At 39.9% G+C, this 27,093-nt stretch overlaps 1 protein-coding gene across 8 annotated transcripts in view; it reads right to left on the bottom strand.

Moving 5' to 3' along the window:
• Nucleotides 1-27,093, bottom strand: part of EHMT1 (euchromatic histone lysine methyltransferase 1) — a 125,300-nt gene that overhangs the window by 88,400 nt on the left and 9,807 nt on the right. The window contains exon 1 of one of the 8 annotated variants that reach the window (XM_056538657.1): nt 12,167-12,218. The exons of 5 other annotated variants lie outside the window; for them this stretch is intronic. In XM_056538657.1, coding sequence (XP_056394632.1) covers nt 12,167-12,190 — 24 coding nt within the window. In that variant the 5' untranslated portion in view covers nt 12,191-12,218. Of the gene's footprint in view, nt 1-1,933; nt 1,994-4,142; nt 4,281-12,166; nt 12,219-27,093 lie in introns of those variants that run through there. 2 more of the 8 variants (XM_056538656.1, XM_056538661.1) reach the window with 2 other exon arrangements.

The raw sequence follows: 27,093 nt of genomic DNA, 5'->3' as shown, positions 1-27,093 counted from the left end.
CAAACGCTCAGAGGTGAGAAGTGATACAATAAGTATATAGGCGCAAGACTTTACAATGAACCATTTGTGTGTAGCAGATGGCTTTTATAGAATACTTTGGTTTTAGTTGCCATAAAGGCCGTCTTGGTGCTTTTGAGCCCTGCAAAAAACAAAAAAAAAAAAAACTGTGTACCCTCAGGCTGGTTCACACTACTAGCCCAGACAATCCGTCGTCTGTGCTAGGACACCATAGACCACAATGTATTCTGTACTGTATTACCATGGCTACTGAAGTTCTGTATAGTGCACTGTGCCACGGAATCCTATTCACAGCCATAGGACTCCGCACGTAATCTTTGATTGACCTTATTTTAGCCAGGAAAAAAAAAAAAAAAATAAATAAACAAAACAGCTCACTCATTTTGCACTCCCAAAATGCAGTTTTTGTGGCTTTTCATTTTTCTTTTTTTTTTTCAAAAACGTGTGCATTGGTGTTGGGTTTTCTCTTTTGTGTTTTATCGCTTTGAATGTTTTCATTACAAGTCATGTGATGGGATTCTTTCATCACGTGACTTGTAGAATTTTTTAGGGTGGGGAACGGTAGGGGTTGAAAGGCCAAAAAATAAAAAAATAAAAAAGTTTTTTACTGGTGTTTTTTTTTTTTCTTTCTAGGAAAAACGTCAGGATTTCATAAAGGAAAAAAAAAGCCATAAACGAGTGAAAGAAGGAACAAAAAAAAAATGATATAAAAAAATGTATATATATTTTATTTATATTATAGATCTATCTCATGTGGGTCTGGCATTTCATATTTTCAAACATCTGTCCTCAGCATTTTTGCCTTAAAAAAATAAAATAAAAAAAGTCATACAGAGAGTATGGCGCCAAGTGTAATCCCAGCCTTAAGATAAGTAATGAATCCCGGCACTCACTTGTTTGTCTTCATGCAGTTATACTTTTATTCAAACGCAATTGCGTTTGAATAAAAGTATAACTGCATGAAGACAAGTGAGTGCCGGGATTCATTACTTATCTTATGATTACTACTATCCTCGTGCACCACGCGACTCCAAGTGCCGCCCTACACTATTGAACTTTGTAATCCCAGCCTTAGACTGGGACATGGTCGGTCGACTAAGATCATTGCTTCTGTACTGATGAACCACAAGTAGTGAACCCTTACATATGAACAAGTCTTGATGATCATCCTTAGCAAAGCCTTCTCTAGGTTTTCGAGTCCCTATGGCTTGTTCCGTACCGCAGCACATTCTCCTTTACTGTTCCTTTAGTGGATTTTCCTCTTTGACTCCAATACAGAAAATACATTGCAATACACGCGAGTCAACCTTCACTTTTCTCACCAGGAGACAATGCCTCAAAAAATAGGTTTAGTTTCCAGCTTCAAATAGAGAAACATTAGACCAAAAAGGGCTGCACGTGTGGTCATTTACATCCTTCCTCAACTCCAGTCCTGGTCCCCGAGCGGTGTTGACCTCAGCGTCACAGATGAAGGAGCTTCTCCCCCCTGTATGGTAGAAGTCTTGAAGGATCCTATGGCCAAAGTGTGACCATCGGATGATGGATACGAGGTTTAATATACCGGCAAAGTTAGGGTAAAAAATGTAAGCATTTACCGGTGAGTGTTAAATAAATCCATTGCCTGCACCTGCTGGAAGACAGACGCTGCTGACACCAGGGCACCAGTCTCTGGCAGCTTTCCTGACATTGCAAAGCACATAAATAAAGGTGGGTGCTGAAGTCATTTCTTTAGGCCTCCTCAAAGTTAGGAGTCACAAAGTCCAACAGCAGACACCTACACACATACCCATGCAAGACAAGGGGAACCCAGCAGATGCTCTGCCATGCTACTTCACACACTGCCCCCCCCCCCCATGCCACCCCCATGTCCTCCCTTACAAAACTGCTCTGGTTCCATCAAAATGCATTGTCCTACCTCATCCAGGCCTACAAGGGCTTCACACACGTTCCAGACACACTGTGGGTGCAGCCAGACTTGGGGCATGCTCAGTGCACACAGCCATTTGTACAGCGTTCAACAGTAACAAAAAAAAAAAAAAAAAAGGAGGAAGTGTCATTGCAATGAATCTGAGCCCAGCTAATCCACCAGCTGTACTCACAACGTCAACCTACAGACCGGTGGCCTGACAACCACATCGCCACGTGCTGCTCTCCCTGGAAGCTTCTCCAATGTATTCCAGGCAATTCTTACCGAATCCAAGGAGCCCACATTCCAGGGTGCACCCAGCGGCCCACACAATGCAGCGCAGCCCGCCCTGACACTCTGCACACAACTCCATTGTGTCTCACTCCATAGACCTTCTACAATGCAAACAAAGGCCAAACAAAAAATATAGGGAAAGTGTGTGTGGGGGGGAGAGAGAGTTGGGATTTCTGGCTCCAATACCTTCACTTTGTATGGCAAATGTGCGACCTGTGGCTCTCCAGATACCACAACCTTCAGTGTGTCCTGGAAACTTTAGCTCTGCTGACAGTTGTAATACAAGTTGCACAATCTATACACTATATTATTTATGTATATATATATATATATATATATATATATATATATATATATTAAAGCAAACATGCAGACTAAATTTTGTGGATGGAGCATTTCGGCAGACGTGACTTTGTTTCCTTGACAACAATGGTTAATACCTTGGAAATCTTCCGCACTTTTTTTTTTTTTCTTCCTTCTATTCAATACTGAAAATCCAGCATAGAAGAAGGAAACAAGGGAAAGTCCTGTGTATTCTATACACCCAGCTACAAAAAGGTCCCTACTTAACCATTCCCTACCCAACTATGGGAGGGTAAATATGTCCAACACTACATACTATCTGATTATCTGAGTGACTGACCAAATAGTCAACCTGGGTGTAAGTATGCAATCGGATATAGGCCCCGCTATATGTTACCTACATGCCAGCCCTAGTGTAAAACATATATAGAAATAAATATATATATATACACACACACACACACACACACACACACAGATAGATAGATAGATAGATAGGAGACTTTAAATTATTTTCTGTCAATCATGAAATTGTTGAAATTTAAAAATCCAAAATAAAAATCCAAAATAAAAAGATTCTCTGTCTTCCCCTCCCACAGAATTTAGTTATAGTTTTTACTAAGGGTGTCAAGAGTAATGCATTACTATCAAGTCGCTCTGGCCACAGGATACAGTTAAACTTCGAAAGGCATTCTCATTGGCCGAGAGTCACGTGATCAGATGGATTCCCGGAACTGCTGTCCAGACATGCTGGGAGTTGTAGTTAAGCAACAGCTGGAGGCGCCCTGGTTGGGAAACACTGATTATATAGTGATTTTTGTTTAGCTCAAGGCCAAGAATCTGCTACAAGAACAGCGATTTTTATGAAAGCAGAAGGACCAAGAAGTGTTGGGTTCTCCACGTTCCATAGGCTCTAGTCCAGTGGTTTCCTACAACTCCCAGCCGCTGCCTGTCCGAATATGCTGGGAGTTGTAGTTTTGTAACATTGCTCTAGCCTATTTGCCTATCCTCTTCATACAATAGTCCATAGTTCCTACAACTCCTGAGTCAACTGAGTAACTAGGAGCAGAAGAACATAAGACATCTAGAATAATCCTGGAAAACCGCAGAATGCCACACAAAGGGAACTTAGAAAGGTAATGGGTTCTCCTGAAGAATTTTAACCATTGAGGATTGTGACAGACACACAAGGAAAACGTCTTGGGTCTCAAGAACAGATGCCTCCAGCATGAGCTATGAACATTGTTCGCACTGAAGATTATACGCGGCCATATACAGGCATATACTAGGAGACTCCTTGTCACGATCTTACAGCAGACCTCAGGGCAGAAAGTCCTCCCTAGCAAGTTCTAGTCCACAGACCCCTCTATGACAAACCCATATGCCATAGCTTATTACTATCCCTATGAATGTAACAAAAATAAGAGACAGCCTGATGAGTAAGACATGCAGAATCTGTATGACTCTGGGGATGGGTGGAGGTGACTGTAAAAGTTTCCACAGTCCAACTGCACCAAAATAAACAAGAAACCAGAGATCTGGAGGAAAAGGATGGGAGGTCTGAAGAGATCCAGCAGAACAGCGAGCAGGAGGGTGATCTGAGCCCAGATGGGTGACGTACCTCCACCACAGGCCCCTGTGCCATCAGATTGTCCTCCAGCAGCTGCTGAGGCCTACCCTGGTGTGTCCAGGAGCTTCAGCACTAGGAGTAGTGAGGAGCATGCTCAGTGCGAGCTCCTTCCCTCCAGCAGGAAATCAGCTCATGGCTGGTCGGCTGTAGTGTGGAGGAAGATTCCTTGTGCTCAGCCAGGGCCACCGAGGCCCATCTACTGCTACATGTATATGGGAGCCATGTAGATCACCCTCATGGGCAAACATAGGAGCTGCCATACTTTATAGGGAGTGTTACCCATTAGCTGTACATTATAATAATCTCTGCATAGGATCATAACTACCATCATAGAGTATTGTGAGTATCTGGAGACAAGAGATTTATTGCTGAATAGGACAGTTCCCACAACTCAATGCAACATAAAGAAGTATAGTCCATTACTGAAGAAAGGCCATATACTATATATCTATGTGGCACCAAGAGCATCTCTGACCACGAGGTGCCTGGAGACCAATACCACACTTAATCCCTAGGGTACAACTTTACTTTCAGGAACCCCCCTCCATAGAGGTTGTCTAAACCATAAGGAATCCTTAAATTCTCTGCTTCAACCTTAGAAAGAACCTTCTGCTTCATGGAAGTCTCTCAGGATCATTGACGCTGATAGAAACCCAACTCATGTAGAAAACACAACCCCTAGAGGAATTCAACACCAAGGACTTCAGCACTTATATGTTACGTGGGGTTAATAAGAGGAGGAACATTAAGGTACGAACCCAAGAGCAGTTCAAAAACCACAAAGCAAGTGGGTTCATATTTGAGCATTTTAATTGCTTTTAATAAATGTGTTTTTTGTACCATTGTATAATAAATAATGTTACAATTTTCTTATAATTAACATTGGGTATGAATCCTATTGTTAGGGTCTTTTTCTTTGGTTATAATTTGTTCTTTATTGACACACGGTAGCACCCCTATATTACCTAAGCGGAGCCCCTCCTTTCCTTTCTATACAAACCACAAACTACAATAAGGTTCCTTGTTTTATAGATAAGTCAAAATGATCAACAACAAATCAGATGAACAATGAGAAAATTGAAAAAAAAAAAAAAAACCTTGATAAAAATTAGCTACATCTTCCCTTATTCATTGTGATGAATATTATTATTAGAGATGAGCGAACTTACAGTAAATTCGATTCGTCACAAACTTCTCGGCTCGGCAGTTGATGACTTTTCCTGCATAAATTAATTCAGCTTTCCGGTGCTCCGGTGGGCTGGAAAAGGTGGATACATTCCTAGGAAAGAGTCTCCTAGGACTGTATCCACCTTTTCCAGCCCACCGGAGCACCGGAAAGCTGAACTAATTTACGCAGGAAAAGTCATCAACTGCCGAGCCGAGAAGTTCGTGACTAATCCAATTTACTGTAAGTTTGCTCATCTCTAACAGGAAGGTTACCCATGGCAGAAAATCCACAGCAGACCCCATTTAGGTCAATGTAATCTGGTTTGGATTATAGGCTCCGGGGATTCCACTGCAGACAACTAGCAGCGGGTAACTCACCTGTGTGAACATACCCTTAGACTATGTTTCCACTAGACATTTATGTGTTTTTTTCTCAAATTGTTAGTTTTAGCGTTTTTTTCACGTGTGTTTTTCTCATGATAAATCCGGTGATTTCATCATAGCAAATGCTAAACACATGGCATTTCTATAGACCTCTATGGGAGAAAAATGCCAAGATTTATATATAAAAAAAAAAAAAAAAACATAAAACCCACACGCCATAGTGTCAGCATGCTACAATTTTACAGAATTCTCAATGAGCAAAACCAGAAAAGAAACAAACAAACAAAAAAAAACTACCCGCAACTACTTTGCTGCAAAAAATAAAAAAAATCCACCTGGAACGTCTGTAGAATAAACCAGGCCTTACTGTATCATTGTAGCTGTGAGTATTTGATGCTTTCTCATTGTATCTTTCACTAGGTTAATAAAATATTGTATAAAAAAAAAATTATAATAATAATCACAACAAAAACACAACATCATGAAGGAATATAGGGTATGACTTGAGCTAGAAACACTTCCAAAAGGTTCTACAGTAACAATGCACCAACCATGATGCGTCTGCAGTGTTGCTGCCATGGAGGATGTCACAAGGCTGTACGTTTGCTTATAGAGAAGCTCCACATACAGGAAAGTTTGGTCTCTGCTCCAACTTTACAAAGAAAATTCTGCTTTTTGAAAATCTCTCAGAATTCTTAATGCCATAGGAAACCCACCTCAAAAGAATAAATAACATGGGGGAAAAAAATAAATAAACAAAAAGATACAACCCTCAGTGTAGTTTTAAACTACAACTCCTACATATTACATGGGGTTAAAGGGGTATTCCAAGCAAAAACTTTTTTTTATGTATCAACTGGCTCGGAAAGTTAAAGGGAACCAATCATCAGATTTTACCCTATATAATGCTTGGCAAAGCGTTATATAGGGTAAAATTGTTATCCTCACCATCCCCGGGGGACGCTCCTGCCCCCAGGGATGGTGAAGTTATGAAGTTATAAACTAGTCACCGCCGCCGTAAGTAGTCACCTGGGCGGGGAGCTCTTCTCACCTATTCCCGTTCTTCGGCCGGGAGCGACGCCCCCTCCGCTTGATTGATGGGCAGCGTCATTGTTCCGCTCACTGAACAGACGGAGCAGAGTGATGACGCGGCCCATCAATCAAGCGGAGGGGGCGTCGCTCCCGGCCGAAGAACAGGAATAGGTGAGAAGAGCTCCCTGCCCAGGTGACTACTTACGGCGGCGGCGGTGACTAGTTTATAACTTCATATCTTCACCATCCCTGGGGGCAGGAGCATCCCCCGGGAATGGTGAAAATAAAGATTTTACCCTATATAACGCTTTGCCAAGCATTATATAGGGTAAAATCTGATGATTGGTTCCCTTTAAACAGATTTGTAAATTACTTCTATTAAAAAATCTTAATCCTTCCAATAGTTATTAGCTTCTGAAGTTCAGTTGCTGTTTTCTGCCTAACTGCTCTCTGATGACTCGCGTCCTGGGAGCTGTGCAGTTCCTATGGGGATATTCTCCCATCATGCACAGCTCCCGTGACGTGACATCATCATTGAGCAGTTAGACAGAAAACTTCAGAAGCTAATAACTATTGGAAGGATTAAGATTTTTTAATAGAATTAATTTACAAATCTGTTTAACTTTCCGGAGCCAGTTGATATATAAAACAAAGTTTTTGCCTGGATAACCCCTTTAATAGCAGGGCTGTGGAGTCGGACGAAATTTTGTGTACCTGGAGTCGGAGTCTGAGTCAGCAAACAATGCGCCGTCTCCAACTCCTACTAAACTTAGATTGGAATAAAAAAAAAAGCAAGTTTTAATGTCCCAATTCACAAAAAGTTATAATTAATGAATTCTCTACTGTAAGAATAGAGTCCAATGCATGCAGTGCCTCACGTAACCGCAAAACGAACACGTTAAGTGACTGTGAAGAAGCTTTTCATGTGCTTCACCATATGGCACGCAACGCACAATTAGGAGCAGCAATACTTATACTTTCCATAGTGTTGTGTTTTGCTGTTACAGGGAACCCATGGGTAACCTAGCCTCTCACTGATAAGGGATTAAGTAAATATGTTTTTTGCAGGACTAGAGACACTTGTATAAGTGAAGGGAATGGAGGGTCAATAGTTCAAGACTGAAGCTGTAAACCATTGGAAAAACTGCTGCCATTCAGCTAAGGCTATAAAAACTTGTAAACTCCGACTGTTAGCTTAAGCTTTAAACATGACTATGGGATTCTACTAGGGAAATCATGTTTTATAATAAATGCCCCTTCCTGGATCCTCCCACTGCCCTATCTTCAGCAGCAGATCAGCACACAAAAGGAGAAGGCAGCAGCTTCTGCCCAACTACCTCTCTCTGCTAGAAGAGCTTAGAAGAACTTGGTGGAACAGCTTCTTGGATTCAACTGTAAGTGTTTATAAATACATTCGAACATTAATACAGAGGAGTCGGGGAGTCGGAATCGGAAGTACAAAAAACTGTGGAGTCGGAATATTTATCTACCAACTCCACAGCCCTGGTTAATAGAAGGTGGAATATACAGGTACAAAACCAACTGCAGCTCAGAAACCATGAAAAAGACAGAGTAAGACACAACATGCTAAAAATAATAAAATCAAGTGAACAAAAAGTAACTGTTGGGAAAATGTATAAAAAAATGGCTATACCTTTCCATATTGATAATGATGTATTGCATAACTAAATCTTGTAACAAATACAACCTTCAGAGCAACTACAAACCAGTGCTATTCAACTGAGGGGCAGCAGTACGAAACTGGAATAGGGACCCCACAGGCCTGCCATCATGGGTGCACAGCAGGTGGGCACTGTCTACACCAATGCACATACTAGATAAATACTGAGGCTCAGCACACAAGGTCCTGATACTGAGGAACATCAAGTCCCTCTATGGGAGCACATGCAAGAGAAAGCAGCAGCGTAAACTATAATTAGTTTTAGTGGTCTGGGGGTCTGAACTACTTTTAGGGATCTTAAGGAGTATAAGAGTCTAAATATTGGGGTCTGGTCATGCTTTCTACTAACAAATAAAATATCTTAAAGTTAAATTGTCTTTGATGTTTTTAAAGCTTACACAAGACAACATCTTGCTGGTGTTCAGCGTGGACACCTACATGACCCAGGTAAGTGAACCTTTACTACAACTAGATAGCACTGTAGGTGTATACCAACAACTACAGCTCCTACATCCTCAATGGGGTTAATAGAAGAAGATTCCCGTGGAAAACCAATAGGATCTCAGAAACCACAAAAGGCATCAACTTCCACAAATGCAAAAATGTTATTTTTCTTCAACAAATACATCTTAAATGATCAAAAGAACATAAACAATTACATTTTATTAAATTTTTTTTTTTTTTTTTTTTTTTTTTTTTTTTTACACCTAACCTGGCTATTTCTAGCTACACTTTGAGCCCAGAGTTGAATAGAGCCAACACAAAAAACAACACACAGATCCTAAAGGGTAATAATCCCATATGGATATAATTAAGTGAGATATTACAGTATAGATGGAAGGAGAGAGGGGCCGCAAATGAATAAAAATTCACAAATAATGACAGACAGAGAAGAAGCTGAACAAGAAGATGGATCACGGTGGTCAACAATTCTGGGGCTACTCAATGAGATTCATATTTACTGAAGCTAAAGCCTAGGACATAGGACCTTACAAACTAAACTTCAGCTGAGGGAGACTTTCTGTATCAAGGGTCACAGTCATTTTAGTAAAAGGTGCACTGAAGAGTTAATACCTGTCATAGAGGAATACTGAAGAAGGACGCAGATCTAAGTTTGCATTCAACACCTATTCCTTATATTATGTCAATCCCTTAACCCTACAAAGCTTCTGGGGCCAGGAGAAAGCCGGGATGGTCCTCGTGTACAGGATTATATTGTACAACACAACAAAAGTGACAAAAAGTAGGCCAAGAGAGAAGGATACAAGGTGGGTGCTACATGGAAAGTTACCAAGTCCAAAGGGGGAAGGAAGGGAAGGAAGATCTGCACGCTGCCACCCAAAGCCCAGCACGGCGAGCCTCACCAGAGAAGAAACATTATCCAACACTGGAAATATGTAAATTGTCTCCAACAGCCTAAAGGAAACAAAGACTGAAGAGCAAGTCAGCAGCTCCAGAGCCTGAACCTGATCCCTGCAAGATAATGCTGAGCAGGAGGGTGATCTGAGCCCAGATGGGTGACGTACCTCCACCACAGGCCCCTGTGCCATCAGATTGTCCTCCAGCAGCTGCTGAGGCCTACCCTGGTGTGTCCAGGAGCTTCAGCACTAGGAGTAGTGAGGAGCATGCTCAGTGCGAGCTCCTTCCCTCCAGCAGGAAATCAGCTCATGGCTGGTCGGCTGTAGTGTGGAGGAAGATTCCTTGTGCTCAGCCAGGGCCACCGAGGCCCATCTAGTGCAACATGTATATGGGAGCCATGTAGATCACCCTCATGGGCAAACATAGGAGCTGCCATACTTTATAGGGAGTGTTACCCATTAGCTGTACATTATAATAATCTCTGCATAGGATCATAACTACCATCATAGAGTATTGTGAGTATCTGGAGACAAGAGATTTATTGCTGAATAGGACAGTTCCCACAACTCAATGCAACATGAAGAAGTATAGTCCATTACTGAAGAAAGGCCATATACTATATATCTATGTAGCACGAAGAGCATCTCTGACCATCAAAATCAGAAGGGTAACAGGAAAGAAAGAAAAAGGAAAAGGCCAAATAATATAGGATCCAGTTTCTTCATATTGGGGTCAATATTTCTACTGAAAAATTATTAAGCGTAACTCCGATGTTGGTCTGGAAGAAGGATACCTGTTTAAGTCTCCTGGCAGCGTGGTCCTTGCCCGCTACTAAAGCAATCAGGACACAGAATTGCCGGAAGTCCCATGCAAGTCTATGGGACATCTGGAAAATTTGTATCCTGACTGCTTTAGCCTCATTGTCAAACAGCTATCCTGCCACCGGACAGACAGACATCGGAGCTACGCTTTAACAAGACTCTGGGAGGAAATTATCGGTTTACACTTTTTTTTGGCGTTTTTATATTTTTTATTTTTTTGCACAAATGATCAAAAAAAGTTGCAAAGCATCTAGACTCTAAAGAAAACAATTTGAATGTAGTGCGGCACGGTTAGCTTTTGGGTGTGTGTAAAAAAAAGTTGCACATTTTTGCACAACAGGATTAAAAGTCTGAAATTTTGCACAAAAAGTAAACCATAGAAAATTGTGTACAGAAGTAATGAGGAAGTGTGTACATGCACAAAATGTATCAAATGTCCTGTGACCATAAAGTAAATTAGGTGCACCTACACATTAACAGCACACAAAATAAAAGGTGTACAAAAATGGTTCACCTACCTACAATGAAAAAGTCCCCCCCCCCCCCCAAATCTTTACAGCTGATGTTCAGCTCAGACCTCAACCTGATCCCAGACCAAGGTAACTGGACTTTTACTAAAACGAGTTGTGTTCCTCTTTTTCAACCAGCAACTACATCATAAAGGGGTTAATAAAAAAAAAGAGAGATTAATTTACAAACCCAACAGAAGCTCAGAAACCACAAAGGACGTCAACATTGATAAACACACAAATGCTAAAGTTTCTTTTATTTTTATTTATGGTCCAAAATGATTAAAATTCTATCAATTACAATTTTAGAAAGGAGTCTACACCTTTTCTTAGTAGTGTATACAGCTAATCTGTGGGCTCACAGTCTTATGGAGACAACACAAAAACAATACAGATCCAATAGGGTTCTGATCCCATAGACATTACAGTAAAGATGGCAGGAGGAAAAAAAATATTAACTAACGATAATAGAAGAACCAGAATATAAAGACGGATCTCAACAATTCAGGCGGCAACAATATAAGATTTGGTTTAACTAGAGCCAAAGCCTAGGACATAGGGTCTTATTGACTAAACTTCTGTATCAAGGCCCAGTCATTTTAGTAAAAGGTGCACTGAAGAGTTAATACCTGTCAGAGGAATACTGAAGAAGAACACAGAACTTTGCGTTCAACACCTATTCCTTATATTATGTCAATCCCTGAACCCTACAGAAAGCCGGGATGGTCCTCGTGTACAGGATTACATTGTACAACACAAGAGAAAACAAAGTGACAAAAAGTAGGCCAAGAGAGAATGATACAAGGTGGGTGCTACATGGAAAGTTACCAAGTCCAAGGGGGGGGGAAGGGAAGGAAGATCTGCACGCTGCCACCCAAAGCCCAGCACGGCGAGCCTCACCAGAGAAGAAACATTATCCAACACTGGAAATATGTAAATTGTCTCCAACAGCCTAAAGGAAACAAAGACTGAAGAGCAAGTCAGCAGCTCCAGAGCCTGAACCTGATCACTGCAAGATAATGCTGAGCAGGAGGGTGATCTGAGCCCAGATGGGTGACGTACCTCCACCATAGGCCCCTGTGCCATCAGATTGTCCTCCAGCAGCTGCTGAGGCCTACCCTGGTGTGTCCAGGAGCTTCAGCACTAGGAGTAGTGAGGAGCATGCTCAGTGCGAGCTCCTTCCCTCCAGCAGGAAATCAGCTCATGGCTGGTCGGCTGTAGTGTGGAGGAAGATTCCTTGTGCTCAGCCAGGGCCACCGAGGCCCATCTAGTGCAACATGTATATGGGAGCCATGTAGATCACCCTCATGGGCAAACGTAGGAGCTGCCATACTTTATAGGGAGTGTTACCCATTAGCTGTACATTATAATAATCTCTGCATATGATCATAACTACCATCATAGAGTATTGTGAGTATCTGGAGACAAGAGATTTATTGCTGAATAGGACAGTTCCCACAACTCAATGCAACATAAAGAAGTATAGTCCATTACTGAAGAAAGGCCATATACTATATATCTATGTGGCACCAAGAGCATCACTGACCACGAGGTGCCTGGAGACCAATACCACACTTAATCTCTAGGCTACAACTTTACTTTCAGGAACCCCCCTCCATAGAGGTTGTCTAAACCATAAGGAATCCTTAAATTCTCTGCTTCAACCTTAGAAAGAACCTTCTGCTTCATGGAAGTCTCTCAGGATCATTGACGCTGATAGAAACCCAACTCATGTAGAAAACACAACCCCTAGAGGAATTCAACACCAAGGACTTCAGCTCTTACATGTTACGTGGGGTTAATAAGAGGAGGAACATTAAGGTACGAACCCAAGAGCAGTTCAAAAACCACAAAGCAAGTGGGTTCATATTTGAGCGTTTTAATTGCTTTTAATAAATGTGTTTTTTGTACCATTGTATAATAAATAAATAATGTTACAATTTTCTTATAATTAACATTGGGTATGAATCCTATTGTTAGTGTCTTTTTCTTTGGTTATAATTTGTTCTTTATTGACACACGGTAGCACCCCTATATTACCTAAGCGGAGCCCCTCCTTTCCTTTCTATACAAACCACAAACTACAATAATGTTCCTTGTTTTATAGATAAGTCAAAATGATCAACAACAAATCAGATTAACAATGAAAAAAAAAACCTTGATAAAAATGGTCTATATCTTCCCTTATTCATTGTGATGAATGTTATAACTAATCCTTGTAGCAAATACAACCATAAGAGTAACTAAAAACCAGTGAGAATCCGGCCTGCCACCATAGGTGCACCAGGGGCGACCATTGTCTTCTTCAGTTGTCTCCAAACTGAGGACCTTCAGATGTTGCAAAAGTACAACTCTCGGCATGCCAGGAAAGCTGTTGGCAGTCTGGGCATGTTTGGAGTCGTAGTCTTGCAACATCTGGAAGTCCACCATTTGGAGACAACTGGTCTACTGTTGGGCACACAAGGTCTTGGTACTGGCCAGGATAAGGATGCTGTATAAGGCGGCTTTCACACTATAAAATGGATCTGTTTTAAAGGTCCGTTTGAAGTTCCGTTCTAAAAAACCTGAAAATCGTCCGTTAGAAAATCCCATTATACTCTATGGGATTTTTACATTATCCCTTTTAACCCGTTATTGATAACGGACATTATTTTGGGACGGGTGAATGAACGGAAGAAAGTGTGCATGCGCTACTTCTCCCGTTACTATCTTCCGTCATAAAATAATGTCCGTTATTCATAACTGGCTATAATGGGTTAAAATGGATAATGTAAAAATCCCATAGACTATAATTGGATTTTGTAACCGCCGATTTTCAGGTTTTTTAATAACGGATCTTTAAAACAGATACATTTTATAGTGCGAAAGCCGCCTAAGAGGCACCTGATGACGAAGGGAAACTGGGAGCATTAATTTGGCATCTGAATTCATCTTAAAGCCTAAATGAGGCTAAAGGGTTCAGATTCTTTTTTTTGCAAAATTTTTATTACCTAATCAAAATCAGAAGGGTTATAGAAAAGGAGGAGACCAAATAATAGTGTCCAGGTTCTTAAAGGGGTATTCCAGGCCAAAACTTTTTTTTATATATCAACTGGATCCGGAAAGTTAAACAGATTTGTAAATTACTTCTATTAAAAAATCTTAATCCTTCCAATAGTTATTAGCTTCTGAAGTTGAGTTGCTGTTTTCTGTCTAACTGCTTTCTGATGACTCACATCGCGGGAGCTGTCCAGCTCCTATGGGGCTATTCTCCCATCATGCATAGCTCCCGGGACGTGACATCATCATTGAGCAGTTAGATAGAAAACTTCAGAAGCTAATAACTATTGGAAGGATTAAGATTTTCTTAATAGAAGTAATTTACAAATCTGTTTAACTTTCCGGAGCCAGTTGATATATAAAAAAAAAGTTTTTGCCTGGAATACCCCTTTAATATTGGGGTCTGGATTTTTTTTTTAAATCAACTGGTGCCAGAAAGTTAAACAGATTTGTAAATTACCTCTATTAAAAAGTCTTTACCCTTCCAGTACTTTTTAGCAGCTGTATGCTACAGAGGAAATGCTTTTCTTTTTTAATTTCTTTTTTGTCTTGTCCACAGTGCTCTCTGCTGACACCTCTGTCTGTGTCAGGAACTGTCCAGAGAAGCATAGGTTTGCAATGGGGAATTTCTCCTGCTCTGGACAGTTCCTGACATGGACAGAGGTGACAGCAGAGAGCTCTGTGGACAAGACAAAAAAGAAATTCAAAAAAGGAAAGAATAGCATACAGCTGCTAAAAAGTACTGGAAGGGTAAAGATTTTTTAATAGAAGTAATTTACAAATCTGTAACTTTCTGGCACCAGTTGATTTAAAAAAAAAAAAAAGTTTCCACCGAGTACCCCTTTAATGTCAATAGTTCTCTAACTTCTAAACTCATTAAAGCGTGACTCCGATATTTAATGGGGTACTTCAATGCCCCAGCAATTAGAACATTTAGTTCCAAAAGCTGGGAGAGGGCTGTGGGGTTACGACATCAGGGCCACGACCCCTCAATGCAAGTCTATGGGAGGGGGCGCATGCCCCCTCCCATAGACTTGCATTAAGGGGGCGTGGCCTTGACATCACGACCCCCGCAGCCCCCACCCAGCTTTCAGAACTAAATGTTCCAAACACTGGGGCCGTGGAGTACCCCTTTAAAGGGGTTATCCAGGAAAAAAAACTTATTTATTTATCTCAACTGGCTCCAGAAAGTTAAACAGATTTGTAAATTACTTCTATTAAAAAAATCTTCATTCTTTCAGTACTTATGACCTTCTGAAGTTAAGGTTGTTCTTTTCTGTCTAAGTGCTCTCTGATGACGCCTGTCTCGGGAACGTCCCAGTTTAGAAGCAAATCCCCATAGAAAACCTCTTCTAAACTGGGCGGTTCCCGAGACAGGCATCATCAGAGAGCACTTAGACAGAAAAGAACAACCTTAACTTCAGAAGCTCATAAGTACTGAAAGGATTAAGATTTTTTAATAGAAGTAATTTACAAATCTGTTTAACTTTCTGGAGCCAGTTGATATATAAAAATATGTTTTTTTCCTGGATAACCCCTTTAAGTCTATGGCGACTTAAAAGGGGTACTCCACTGCCCCAGTGTTTGGAACATTTAGTTCCTAAAGCTGGGTGGGGGCTGCGGGGGTCGTCACGTCCCCTCAATGCAAGTCTATGGGAGGGGGCTGGAGTTCTGGCAAATTTGTATCCTGATTACTTTAACCTCAAGCAACAAAGTAATCTGGAGATTTCCAACAGGTATCCTGCCGCCAGACAGACATCGGAGTTATGCTTTAATAAGACTCTGGAATGTGGGGAAATTATCATTAGTTTAAAGGGGTTATCCAGGAAAAAAAATGTTTTTATATATCAACTGGCTCCAGAAAGTTAAACAGATTTGTAAATTACTTCTATTAAAAAATCTTAATCCTTTCAGTACTTATGAGCTTCTGAAGTTTAAGTTGTTCTTTTCCATCTAAGTAATCTCTGATGACACGTGTCTCGGGAACCGCCCAGTTTAGAAGAGGTTTGCTATGGGGATTTGCTTCTAAACTGGGCGGTTCCCGAGACACGTGTCATCAGAGATTACTTAGACAGAAAAGAACAACCTTAACTTCAGAAGCTCATAAGTACTGAAAGGATTAAGATTTTTTAATAGAAGTCATTTACAAATCTGTTTAACTTTCTGGAACCAGTTGATATATAAAAAAAAAGTTTTTTCCTGGAATACCCCTATAAATGATTTATTTTGTCTTTTTTTTGTGCAACGGGTGAAAAAGTTTCTAAATAAAAAGTCACAATGCATTTACACTTTTTAAAGAAAACAACTTGAATGTAGTTGGGGCACGGTTGGCTTTTAGGTGTGTGTAAAAAAATAAAAATAAAAAATAAGTCACATTTTTGCACAACAGGGTAAAAAGTCAGAAATTTAGCACAAAAAGTAAAACCATAGAAAATTGTATACAGAAGTAATATCTAGGAAGTGTGTACATGCACAAAATGTATCAAATGTCCTGTAACCATATAGTAAATTTGGTGCACCTACACATTAGCAGGACACAAAATAAAAAGGTGTACAAAAATGGTTCACCTACCTACAATGATAAATTCCTTCTACAACTTTTACTGCAAAAAGTTGTGTTCTCCTGTTTTTTTTACCAACAACTACATCATAACGGGGTTAATAAAAGATTCATTTAGAAGAAACCCAACAGAAGCTCAGAAACCACAAAGGACGTCAATATTGCCAAACACACAAATGCTAAAATGTAACTTTTTCGATGTATGGTCCAAAATGATCAAAATTCTATCAATTACAATTTTAGAAGTGTCTACACCTTCCCTTAGTAGTGTATACAGCTAATCTGTGGGCTCACAGGGGGAGATTCTCAAAAACTACTGTGATTTCTGTTCCAGCGATATTATTCACACCATTTTTTTTTGTCCTCACATTTTCAAAAAGGTCTTTTGTGCTGCTTTGAAAATATGTGAAAATTCATTTTCGCACCACTTTTGTTTTTTTTTTCGCTGCAAAAAATTTTTGGGGTTGCAGCCATATGGGATTTTTTTGCACCAAGTTTAACATCCCAGAAAATTCTGGCGGAAACATCTCACAAAATATTCCATGGTTACTAGTGCCCAGACAAGCGATAATTGTATAAATAAAACATTTCTGAGCTTAAATGTGAGTGCAGGAGCAGTGACCAAGAAAAAAATAAATAAATAATATATATATATATATATATATATATATATATATATATATATATATATATTAAAATCCAATAAGCAGCACCATCCAATGTGAAAAAATGCAGTGGTTGCCAGTGCCCAGCAAACCTGATCAGGTTTTTCCTTAGATATATAGCCAGAAGACGCAGCACCCCGAAATTTTTTTAATAAACCTGAATTTATTCCAACATATCCAGTCCACAAGCCAAGCTTGTGGACTGGATATGTTGGAATAAATACGTTTATTACATTTTTTTCTGAGTGCTGCGTCTTCTGGCTATAACCTTTTTCAATAATTTTTTTTTTTAAATATAATTACTTAAATAATACCTTTTCCCAAAAATAAATAAAAAAAAAAAAACAACAACAAAACTACAACCATTTCTGTGATTTCTACACTACCAAAAAGCTGGTGTGAAATTGTTTATATAAACTGGACTCTCATATCATGTAAAGCAGACAATATACGTGGACACGCCCACTTTTACAAAACTGACGTGAACAGTGTAAACCGAGGCACAAGGCTCTTTGAAAATGTGGTCGATACTTTTTGCGCCAATTGACTTTTTTGGGGCGCAAAATTCTTTGAGAATCTCCCCCGCAGTCTTATGCAGCCAACACAAAAACAACACAGGTCCTAGAGGGTTATTGTCCTATATATGAATATCCTATAGACATTACAGTAAACATGGCAGGAGGGGAAAAAAAAAAATTTAGGTACGAAAATAGAAGAAACAATATAAAAATGGATCTCGACAATGCAGAAAGTTTCACTAGAGCCAAAGCCTAGGACATAGGTTCTTATTGACTAAACTTCAGCTAAGGGAGACTTTCTGTATCAAGGGTCACAGTCATTTTAGTAAAAGGTGCACTGAAGAGTTAATACCTGTCATAGAGGAATACTGAAGGAGGAAACATTTCTAAATTTGCATTCAACACCTATTCCTAATATTATGTCAATCCCTGAACCCTACAGAAAGCCGGGATGGTCCTCGATGTACAGGATTATATTGTACAACACAACAAAAGTGACAAAAAGTAGGCCAAGAGAGAAGGATACAAGGTGGGTGCTACATGGAAAGTTACCAAGTCCAAGGGGAAGGAAGGGAAGGAAGATCTGCACGCTGCCACCCAAAGCCCAGCACGGCGAGCCTCACCAGAGAAGAAACATTATCCAACACTGGAAATATGTAAATTGTCTCCAACAGCCTAAAGGAAACAAAGACTGAAGAGCAAGTCAGCAGCTCCAGAGCCTGAACCTGATCCCTGCAAGATAATGCTGAGCAGGAGGGTGATCTGAGCCCAGATGGGTGACGTACCTCCACCACAGGCCCCTGTGCCATCAGATTGTCCTCCAGCAGCTGCTGAGGCCTACCCTGGTGTGTCCAGGAGCTTCAGCACTAGGAGTAGTGAGGAGCATGCTCAGTGCGAGCTCCTTCCCTCCAGCAGGAAATCAGCTCATGGCTGGTCGGCTGTAGTGTGTCAATAAAGGAGGATTCCCCCGAGCTCAGCCGGGGCCTCCATCAAAGTCCAAGTCAAGGATCAGTGTTCCCAAATGGAGGTTATGACAACCCTGTACACTAATCCACCATATATAGTAACCATCAGTATAAGGTCACAGAGTATCCAGTCTAGTGATACATTTGGGCTCCTTGAAGGCAAAACACTAAAAAGATCTGTAAAATGATCACAATCCTGAATCTTCATTGGAAGCTGAAGAAATACATCACACGTCTACGATTGTGGCAGATCTATAGAATTAGATGTAAGCTTTGCTGACTGAGGGGGGGATGTCGTCATCTACTGGAATTTATTGTTGCAAACAACGTGATGTATGGTTTGTATGATGCTTTGGCTACGTACAGTCTGAAAGACAATGGATCGTAATGATCCCAAATGGCTATAAAACTACAACTCAAGACACGAGCAGCTTCACCAAGGGACAACGATAGAAACCCAAGGACTAAACCCAACGTAATACCCAGAACTGTCTATGGGACAAGTACTAACCCTTACAGAAGATCCTGCTCAGTCTACAACGAAAGAAGAGACCTCTAACTCAAGTCAACTAAAATCCCCCAAAAAACTTACAGGCGAAATTGTGCAAAAAAAAAGTCCATAAAATGTTTGCACATTGGGTTGCAATGCTTAAAGGGGTTACCCAGGAAAAAACTTAGATAGAGTATATATATATATATATATATACACTCTATCTATCTCAACTGGCTCCAGAGAATTGTAAATTACTTCTATTAAAAAATCTTCATCCTTTCAGAACTTATGAGCTTCTGAAGTTGAGTTGTTCTTTTCTGTCTAAGTGCTCTCTGATGACACGTGTCTCGGGAACCGCCCAGTTTAGAAGCAAATCTCCATAGCAAACCTCTTCTACTCTGTGCAGTTCCCGAGACAAGCAGAGATGTCAGCAGGGAGCACTGTTGTCAGACAGAAAACAACAACTCAACTTCAGCAGCTGATAATTATTGAAAGGATTAAGAAGTTTTAATAGAAGTAATTTACAAATCTGTTTAACTTTCTGGAGCCAGTTGATATAAAAAACATTTTTTTTTCCTGGAATATCCCTTTAAACACAATGATACATTTCTCTCCAAATTGTTTATCTGCAGCCACCCTGTTTATAGCACAAGGACAACATTACTACAAGCCAATAATTCCGGAAAACTTTGTTGCAATCAGTGTAAATGCGGTGGCAAAATAAAAAAAAGTGCCTGCATTTTTCAGGAAAATCGAACATAAACTCAAAGGGGTTATCCAGGCAAAAACTTTTTTATATATATCAACTGGCTCCGGAAAGTTAAACAGATTTGTAAATTACTTCTATTAAAAAATCTTAATCCTTCCAATAGTTATTAGCTTCTGAAGTTTTCTGTCTAACTGCTCAATGATGAGGTCACGTCACGGGAGCTGTGCATGATGGGAGAATATCCCCATAGGAGCTGGACAGCTCTCGGGACGTGAGTCATCAGAAAGCAGACAGAAAACAGCAACTCAACTTCAGAAGCTAATAACTATTGGAAGGATTAAGATTTTTTAATAGAAGTAATTTACAAATCTGTTTAACTTTCCGGAGCCAGTTGATATATATATATATATATAAAAAAGTTTTTGCCTGGAATATCCCTTTAAATATGTGAGGAAAATTAAAAATAGTTTGAATCCTGCCTAAGACTGGGTTTCACACGAAATCAGCGGTCTACAAACTGTGGACCTCCGGGGATTTTTACAAGAATAATTAATTTTTTATTTTTTTTATTTTCTTCTTTGGAAACCTGCAGAAAATGTAAACCTAAATTAAAAAAATTTCCACAACAAATCCCACGTGCATTTACCCTAAGAAACACAAAACTGTGCGACTGAATCACTACGCGGCTTCTTCAGGGAGTTTAGTGAAGGGGGGGGGGGGGGAGAGAAAAAAAAAATGAAAATCTCCAGAACGGAGGGAAACATCGGATAAATCCTCTCAGCGTCCATCTAATAAGAAAATCCATTAGAGGACGGGTCGGACCATCTGCCGCATCGCTCAGTGCCAGTCCTATAGGTGGCCGCACTCTCCGCTTGGCTCACGCAGCACATTATCTGTCACGCTGAGACATTACATGTATTTATAGGGATCATACCCTCCCTGTAGGTGAGCCAGACCTTCATCTGTACTATATACAAGTGACTGACACCTTACAAGGCTGATATAGGAGGTTAGTCACCTGCTTTATGAGGCTTGTGCACAAGAGTAAATGACTGACGTCTTAAAGGGGTATTCCAGGAAAAAAAAACAATAATTTTATATATATATATATATATATATATATATATATATATATATATATCTCAACTGGCTCTAGAAAGTTAAACAGATTTGTAAATTACTTCTATTAAAAAATCTTAATCCTTTCAATAATGATCAGCTGCTGAAGTTGAGTTGTTGTTTTCTGTCTGGCAACAGTGCTCTCTGCTGACATCTCTGCTTGTCTCGGGAACTGCACAGAGTAGAAGAGGTTTGCTATGGGGATTTGCTTCTAGTCTGGACAGTTCCCGAGACAGGTGTCATCAGAGAGCACTTAGACAGAAAAGAACAACTCAACTTCATAAGTACTGAAAGGATTAAGATTTTTTTTTAATAGAAGTAATTTACAAATCTGTTTAACTTTCTGGAGCAAGTTGATACATAAAAATATGTTTTATTCCTGGATAACCCCTTTAAGAAGCCATTCACGTACATTTAGTACTGGACCAGAACCTCTGGTCCGCCAGCTGTTATTAACTAGGGGCATGGTAGTTTTGAAACAGCTGGAGGGCTGCCTGTCTATTTTATTAAAGATCTATTAAAAAAATATAATAATAATTGTTGCGAAACTACAACTCCCATCACCGACTGACTGTTCTTCCTTTATAGCCTAATTCTCCAAAGTGTGGTCCTTCAGCTGTTGCAAAACTACAATGCCCAGCATGCTAGGACAGACAACGGCTGTCCGAGCATGCTGGGCATTGTAGTTTTGCAATATCTGGAGGTCAACAGTATGGGGACTGCTCATAAAAATGAAGCAAACCAATTCTTTACATTTTAGACAAAACAGTATTACTTATCAATGAAGCGATGGTGAAGTGATAACAGCAACATTCCCCAACCTGTGGTTATTGCAAGATTACAATTCCCATCATAACCTGACAACCTGCATCATCATACAGCAACGAAGCTACAACTTACAACATTGGGCAACAGCTGGGGACCCAAAAGGTTGAAGTACACTGGTGAATAACTATATATCATTATTATTATTATTATTTTTATTATTTTTATTATTATTATTATTATTATTATTATTATTATTATTATTATTATTATTATTAGTGTGTGTGTGTGTGTGTAAAAAAAAAAATTATATATATTAAAAAAAAAATTATATATATATATTTAATATACTATATATATATATATATATATATATATATATATATATACGGTATATATATTTAGTGTATATATATATATATATTTAATATACTATATATATATATATATATATATATATATAATATAATATATATATATATATATTTAATATATATACAATATATTAAATATATATACAATATATTAAATATATATATTAAATATATTCTATTAAGTGTATATATATACCTATATATATTAAATATATATATATTATATTAAATATATATATATATATATATATATATATATATATATAAAAATATATATATATATTTTTTTTTTTTTTTTACGTGTGTGTGTATGTACGTATCTATATATGCGCAAGTGTGTATACTTCTGGTTATCCCAGGCATTCCGGCACAATGGCGGTCGCATTTTATAAGCGATTTCTTACATGTTTGCTTGTTCAAAATTTTTCCTTCTAGTTACCGTTTCCTCTGAATGTAGAGCATCTGAAAGTGAAAACGTCGGTGCAGAAGAAAAAAATAACGTGAGGGAGAAAAAAAAAAATGTTGAAAAAGAAAAACACACAATACAAATTTGTGCAACAGCGACACCCGCAGGAAGTGCAGACAAACTGCAGAATGTGAGCTCCAGTGTACTGGATGTTAACGGTTTCGATGTTCACTGCAGTAGAGATATTCCCTGATCACAAATGGACAAGAACAAACAATGCAAAACGTAATCCACCTCAGATACAAAGGCAGAAAAATTCCCATCAGACCCCAGTCAGCAGGTCAATTCATGGCGAAAGATCTACGGTACTCACCACCTCAGATGTATCTAGTGTCTTCCAGAAGTCACAACGGTCCCTCAGCTATCATTAGAGGGGTTATCCAGGAAAAAAAAATTTAATATATATCAACTGGCTCCAGAAAGTTTGTACATTACTTCTATTTTTTTTTTTTTTATCCTTTCAGAACTTATGAGCTACTGAAGTTGAGTTGTTCTTTTCTGTCTAAGTGCTCTCTGATGACACCTGTCTCGGGAGCTGTCCAGAGTAGAAGCAAATGCCCATAGCAAACCTCTTCTACTCTGTGCAGTTCCCGAGACAAGCAGAGATGTCAGCAGAGAGCACTGTTGGCAGACAGAAAAGAACAACTCAACTTCAGCAGCTGATAATTATTGGGAGGATTAAGTTTTTTAATAGAAGTAATTTACAAATCTGTTTAACTTTCTGGATGCAGCTGAAAATTTTTTTTCAAGAAAAGTTTTTCCCTGGAATACCCCTTTAACCCTCTATTGTAGGTTGTCACTCAGCTTTCCCAGATGCCTGCTTGGTCACAGATATATATAATATTACAATAATTCTGCATGTCCCATTCAAGGGTCTAGAAATGCTCAATAACAAACAGACTGAGAACCTAATAACGATTAGTTGGATATACTCATATCTGATCCTGATCACTAGCTGATTAATGGGGGTCACAATCACAAGAACGGAGGTCACCTGCCCCCTAGTGCAGGGTTTCCAACAAGGGTGCCTCCAGCTGTTGCAAAACTACAACTCTCAGAATGCCTGGAAAGCCAAAGGATGGGTTTTTTTTAACAGCTGGAGGGAAACACTGCCCTAATAAATGGAACAACAGCGCGCGTGCCGGACCACAGCTCCATTCATTCTCTATTGGTCTTCAGAATATTGCGCTGCCCTCCATTCCTGTGAGGGGACCCCCCATCAATCAGCAAGCTGTTCGGATAGAAGGTCGACTTTTAAACTTCAGATAAACACTATAGCAAAGTGTACCTGTCACTTGTTTTGACATGGTACATTAGATATGGTGAAAGGAGAACGGTCGGCCACGTCAACCGCGGATTTTAAAAACCCCAAGTCGGCTGGTAGGAGAAATTAGCAGTCAGACAAACAAATGGCCAGCATTAGTCTACTCTAAGGGGTTAAATGTTTCAAAATTGTTGATCCCAAATCTCACCCCACCTCTACCATTGTGATCACCTGGGAAGGAGCTGTGCAGCAAAACAAAGGCACAGCAGATCAATGGGGGTGTCCACTGACTTCTATAGAGGCCTAAGGTCCTCCAGACATGACTTAAAAAGGCTCCCAAAATAGTTTCATAACTGTAACTACCAGCATGCCCATACAGACAACTGCTGTTTTGTTTGGCTGTCCGGGCATGCTGGGAGTTGTAGTTTTGCAGCAGCTGGAGTAGGACAGACTAGGGTACTGAGGACAAAGTCCATATAGAATGTCCACTGACTTCTATAGAGGCCTAAGGTCCTCCAGACATGACTTTAGAAGGCTCCCAAAATAGACACTACACAGCCCCCTAGACCAGTGGTCTTCAACCTGCAGACCTCCAGATGTTGCAAAACTACAACTCCCAGCATGCACGGACAGCTGTTGGCTGTCCGTGCATGCTGGGAGTTGTAGTTTTGCAACATCTGGAGGTCCGCAGGTTGGTCCGCAGGTTGAAGACCACTGCCCTAGACAGTGTTTCCCAACCAGGGTGCCTCCAGCAGTTGCAAAACAAAACAGCAGTTGGCTGTATGGGCATGCTGGGAGTTGTAGTTTTGCAGCAGCTGGAGTAGGACAGACTAGGGTACTGAGGACAAAGTCCATATAGAATGTCCACTGACTTCTATAGAGGCCTAAGGTCCTCCAGACATGACTTTAGAAGGCTCCCAAAATAGACACTACACAGCCCCCTAGACCAGTGGTCTTTAACCTGCAGACCTCCAGATGTTGCAAAACTACAACTCCCAGCATGCACGGACAGCCGTTGGCTGTCCGTGCATGCTGGGAGTTGTAGTTTTGCAACATCTGGAGGTCCGCAGGTTGAAGACCACTGCCCTAGACAGTGTTTCCCAACCAGGGTGCCTCCAGCAGTTGCAAAACAAAACAGCAGTTGGCTGTATGGGCATGCTGGGAGTTACAGTTTTGCAACTTTGTATAAGCCAAGTTTTTACCCCATTTTCCTTGGCATATGTCATTATAGAAAGAGGTGCACATTCATCAGTCGCAAAGTAGCTTAGATATAGACAAGTTCCTAAGTGTTGTCGGGGCTGGCATGAGATTGTGCAAAACAATTAGCAAAAATGTTAAAAAGTCGCAGTTGATAAATCACTGGCTACTGCAAGAAGCTAACCATTAATTACCCAAGACCCTAAGGCTAGGTTCAGACTACGGAATTTCCGCCTGCAATTCTGCTTTGAAATTGCAGGCAGAAATTCCGCTAGCTAAAATGTATAGTGTAGTGAATGGGTTTCCGTTCACAAATTCACACTTCGGAATTTGTGAAGCGGAAATTGTGAACGGAAAATCTGCTTGGAAATTTCCGCCTGAAGAAAGGGGTTTCTCTTTCTTCAGGCGGCAATCCGAGCGGAACACATTGCAGTCTATTGGAGACTTCAGTGTTCGCACGGTCCTAGCGCCGACTGATTCAGTCAGCTCTGGCCGCACTCGGAATCTCCGGGCGGAAATTTTCTGCCCGGAGATTCCGTAGTCTGAACCTAGCCTAAAAGGTACGTTCACATAGGGGAATGTCCGTGTGGAATTCCACCAGAATATTCCGCACAGACATTCTGCTGCGGCAGAGTCACATTGATTCCAATAGGAGTCTGCTGCACTGTTCACACAATGGTATTTCAGTAGAAGATGTTTCTGCCGCGGAAATTCCGATTCAAACGTCCGCAGAAAGAAAAGACGTGTCTATTCTTTCTAACCATTCCATTCAGAATGCGCCTGCCGAATCGTACAAATCTGCGAAACGTCCGCAACTGTTTTTTTCGGGCGGACATTCTGCACATTTTACGTCATGTGAACATGGCCTAAATATTATGCTATGGAAATGCTGTACCAAAATTCATAACTTAGAAAATAATTATATATATATATATATATATATTTTATTTTTTTTTTTTTACATTCTTCCAACCTGTGCCAAATCTGCAACAAAACCACATTAAAATCTGTATGATTTGGTAAGAAATCGCAATGTTTCCATCCTATGTGGACGTAACTCTAAAGAAAAGGCCACTAAGGCCTTAGGCTGGGTTCACACCACGTTTTTGCAATAGATTTCCTGTATCAGGTTCTTGATTAAAAAAAACGAATTCCTCAAAACCTGACTAAACTGTATCAAAACATGTGTACAAATTTTAATACGTATATGGTTTGAAAAATTATGTCTGGTTGCATCCGTTTTTAAGAAGAAAAAAAGTATACGTTTTTAACTTTTCACTCCATTATGAATAAAGTTTTACTTGTTTGATTGAAATTCCAAGAAAAAAAAAAAAACTGTGCAAAGTCAAAAACCGGATGGAACCGTACGCACATACGGTTCTGTACGGTTCCCATTGACTCCCATGTTAAAAAAAAAAAAACTTATACGTTTCAATATGGTTTTTCACCCGGACCAAAATCCGTGGTAGGCTACGGACAAAACCGTACAGGATGCAAACCTGATGCATCTTTTGGCATACGGTTTTCAATGGAGAGTCAATGCATTCGGTTTTCAATACGGTTCAGTACGGTTTTCAAATTGAAAACGTATACAGTAACTGTATTACAAAAACGTGGTGTGAATGCACCCTAAGGGTGCATTCACACCACGTTTTTGCAATACAGTTCCCGTATCAGGTTTTTGAGAAAAAACGGATTCCTCAAAACCGGACTAAACTGTATCAAAACGTGTGTACAAATGTAAACCCGTATACGGTTTGAAAAATGACATCCGGTTGCATCCGTTTTTTAAGAAAAAAAACGCATAAGTTTTTAACTTTTCACTCCATTTTGAATAAAGTTTTACTTGTTTGAT

Source organism: Hyla sarda, chromosome 9 (genome assembly GCF_029499605.1).
Source record: "Hyla sarda isolate aHylSar1 chromosome 9, aHylSar1.hap1, whole genome shotgun sequence".
Taxonomy (NCBI): Eukaryota; Metazoa; Chordata; class Amphibia; order Anura; family Hylidae; genus Hyla; species Hyla sarda.
The sequence above is the reverse complement of the archived record's forward strand: the minus strand, read 5'-3'. Positions and strand labels throughout refer to the sequence as shown.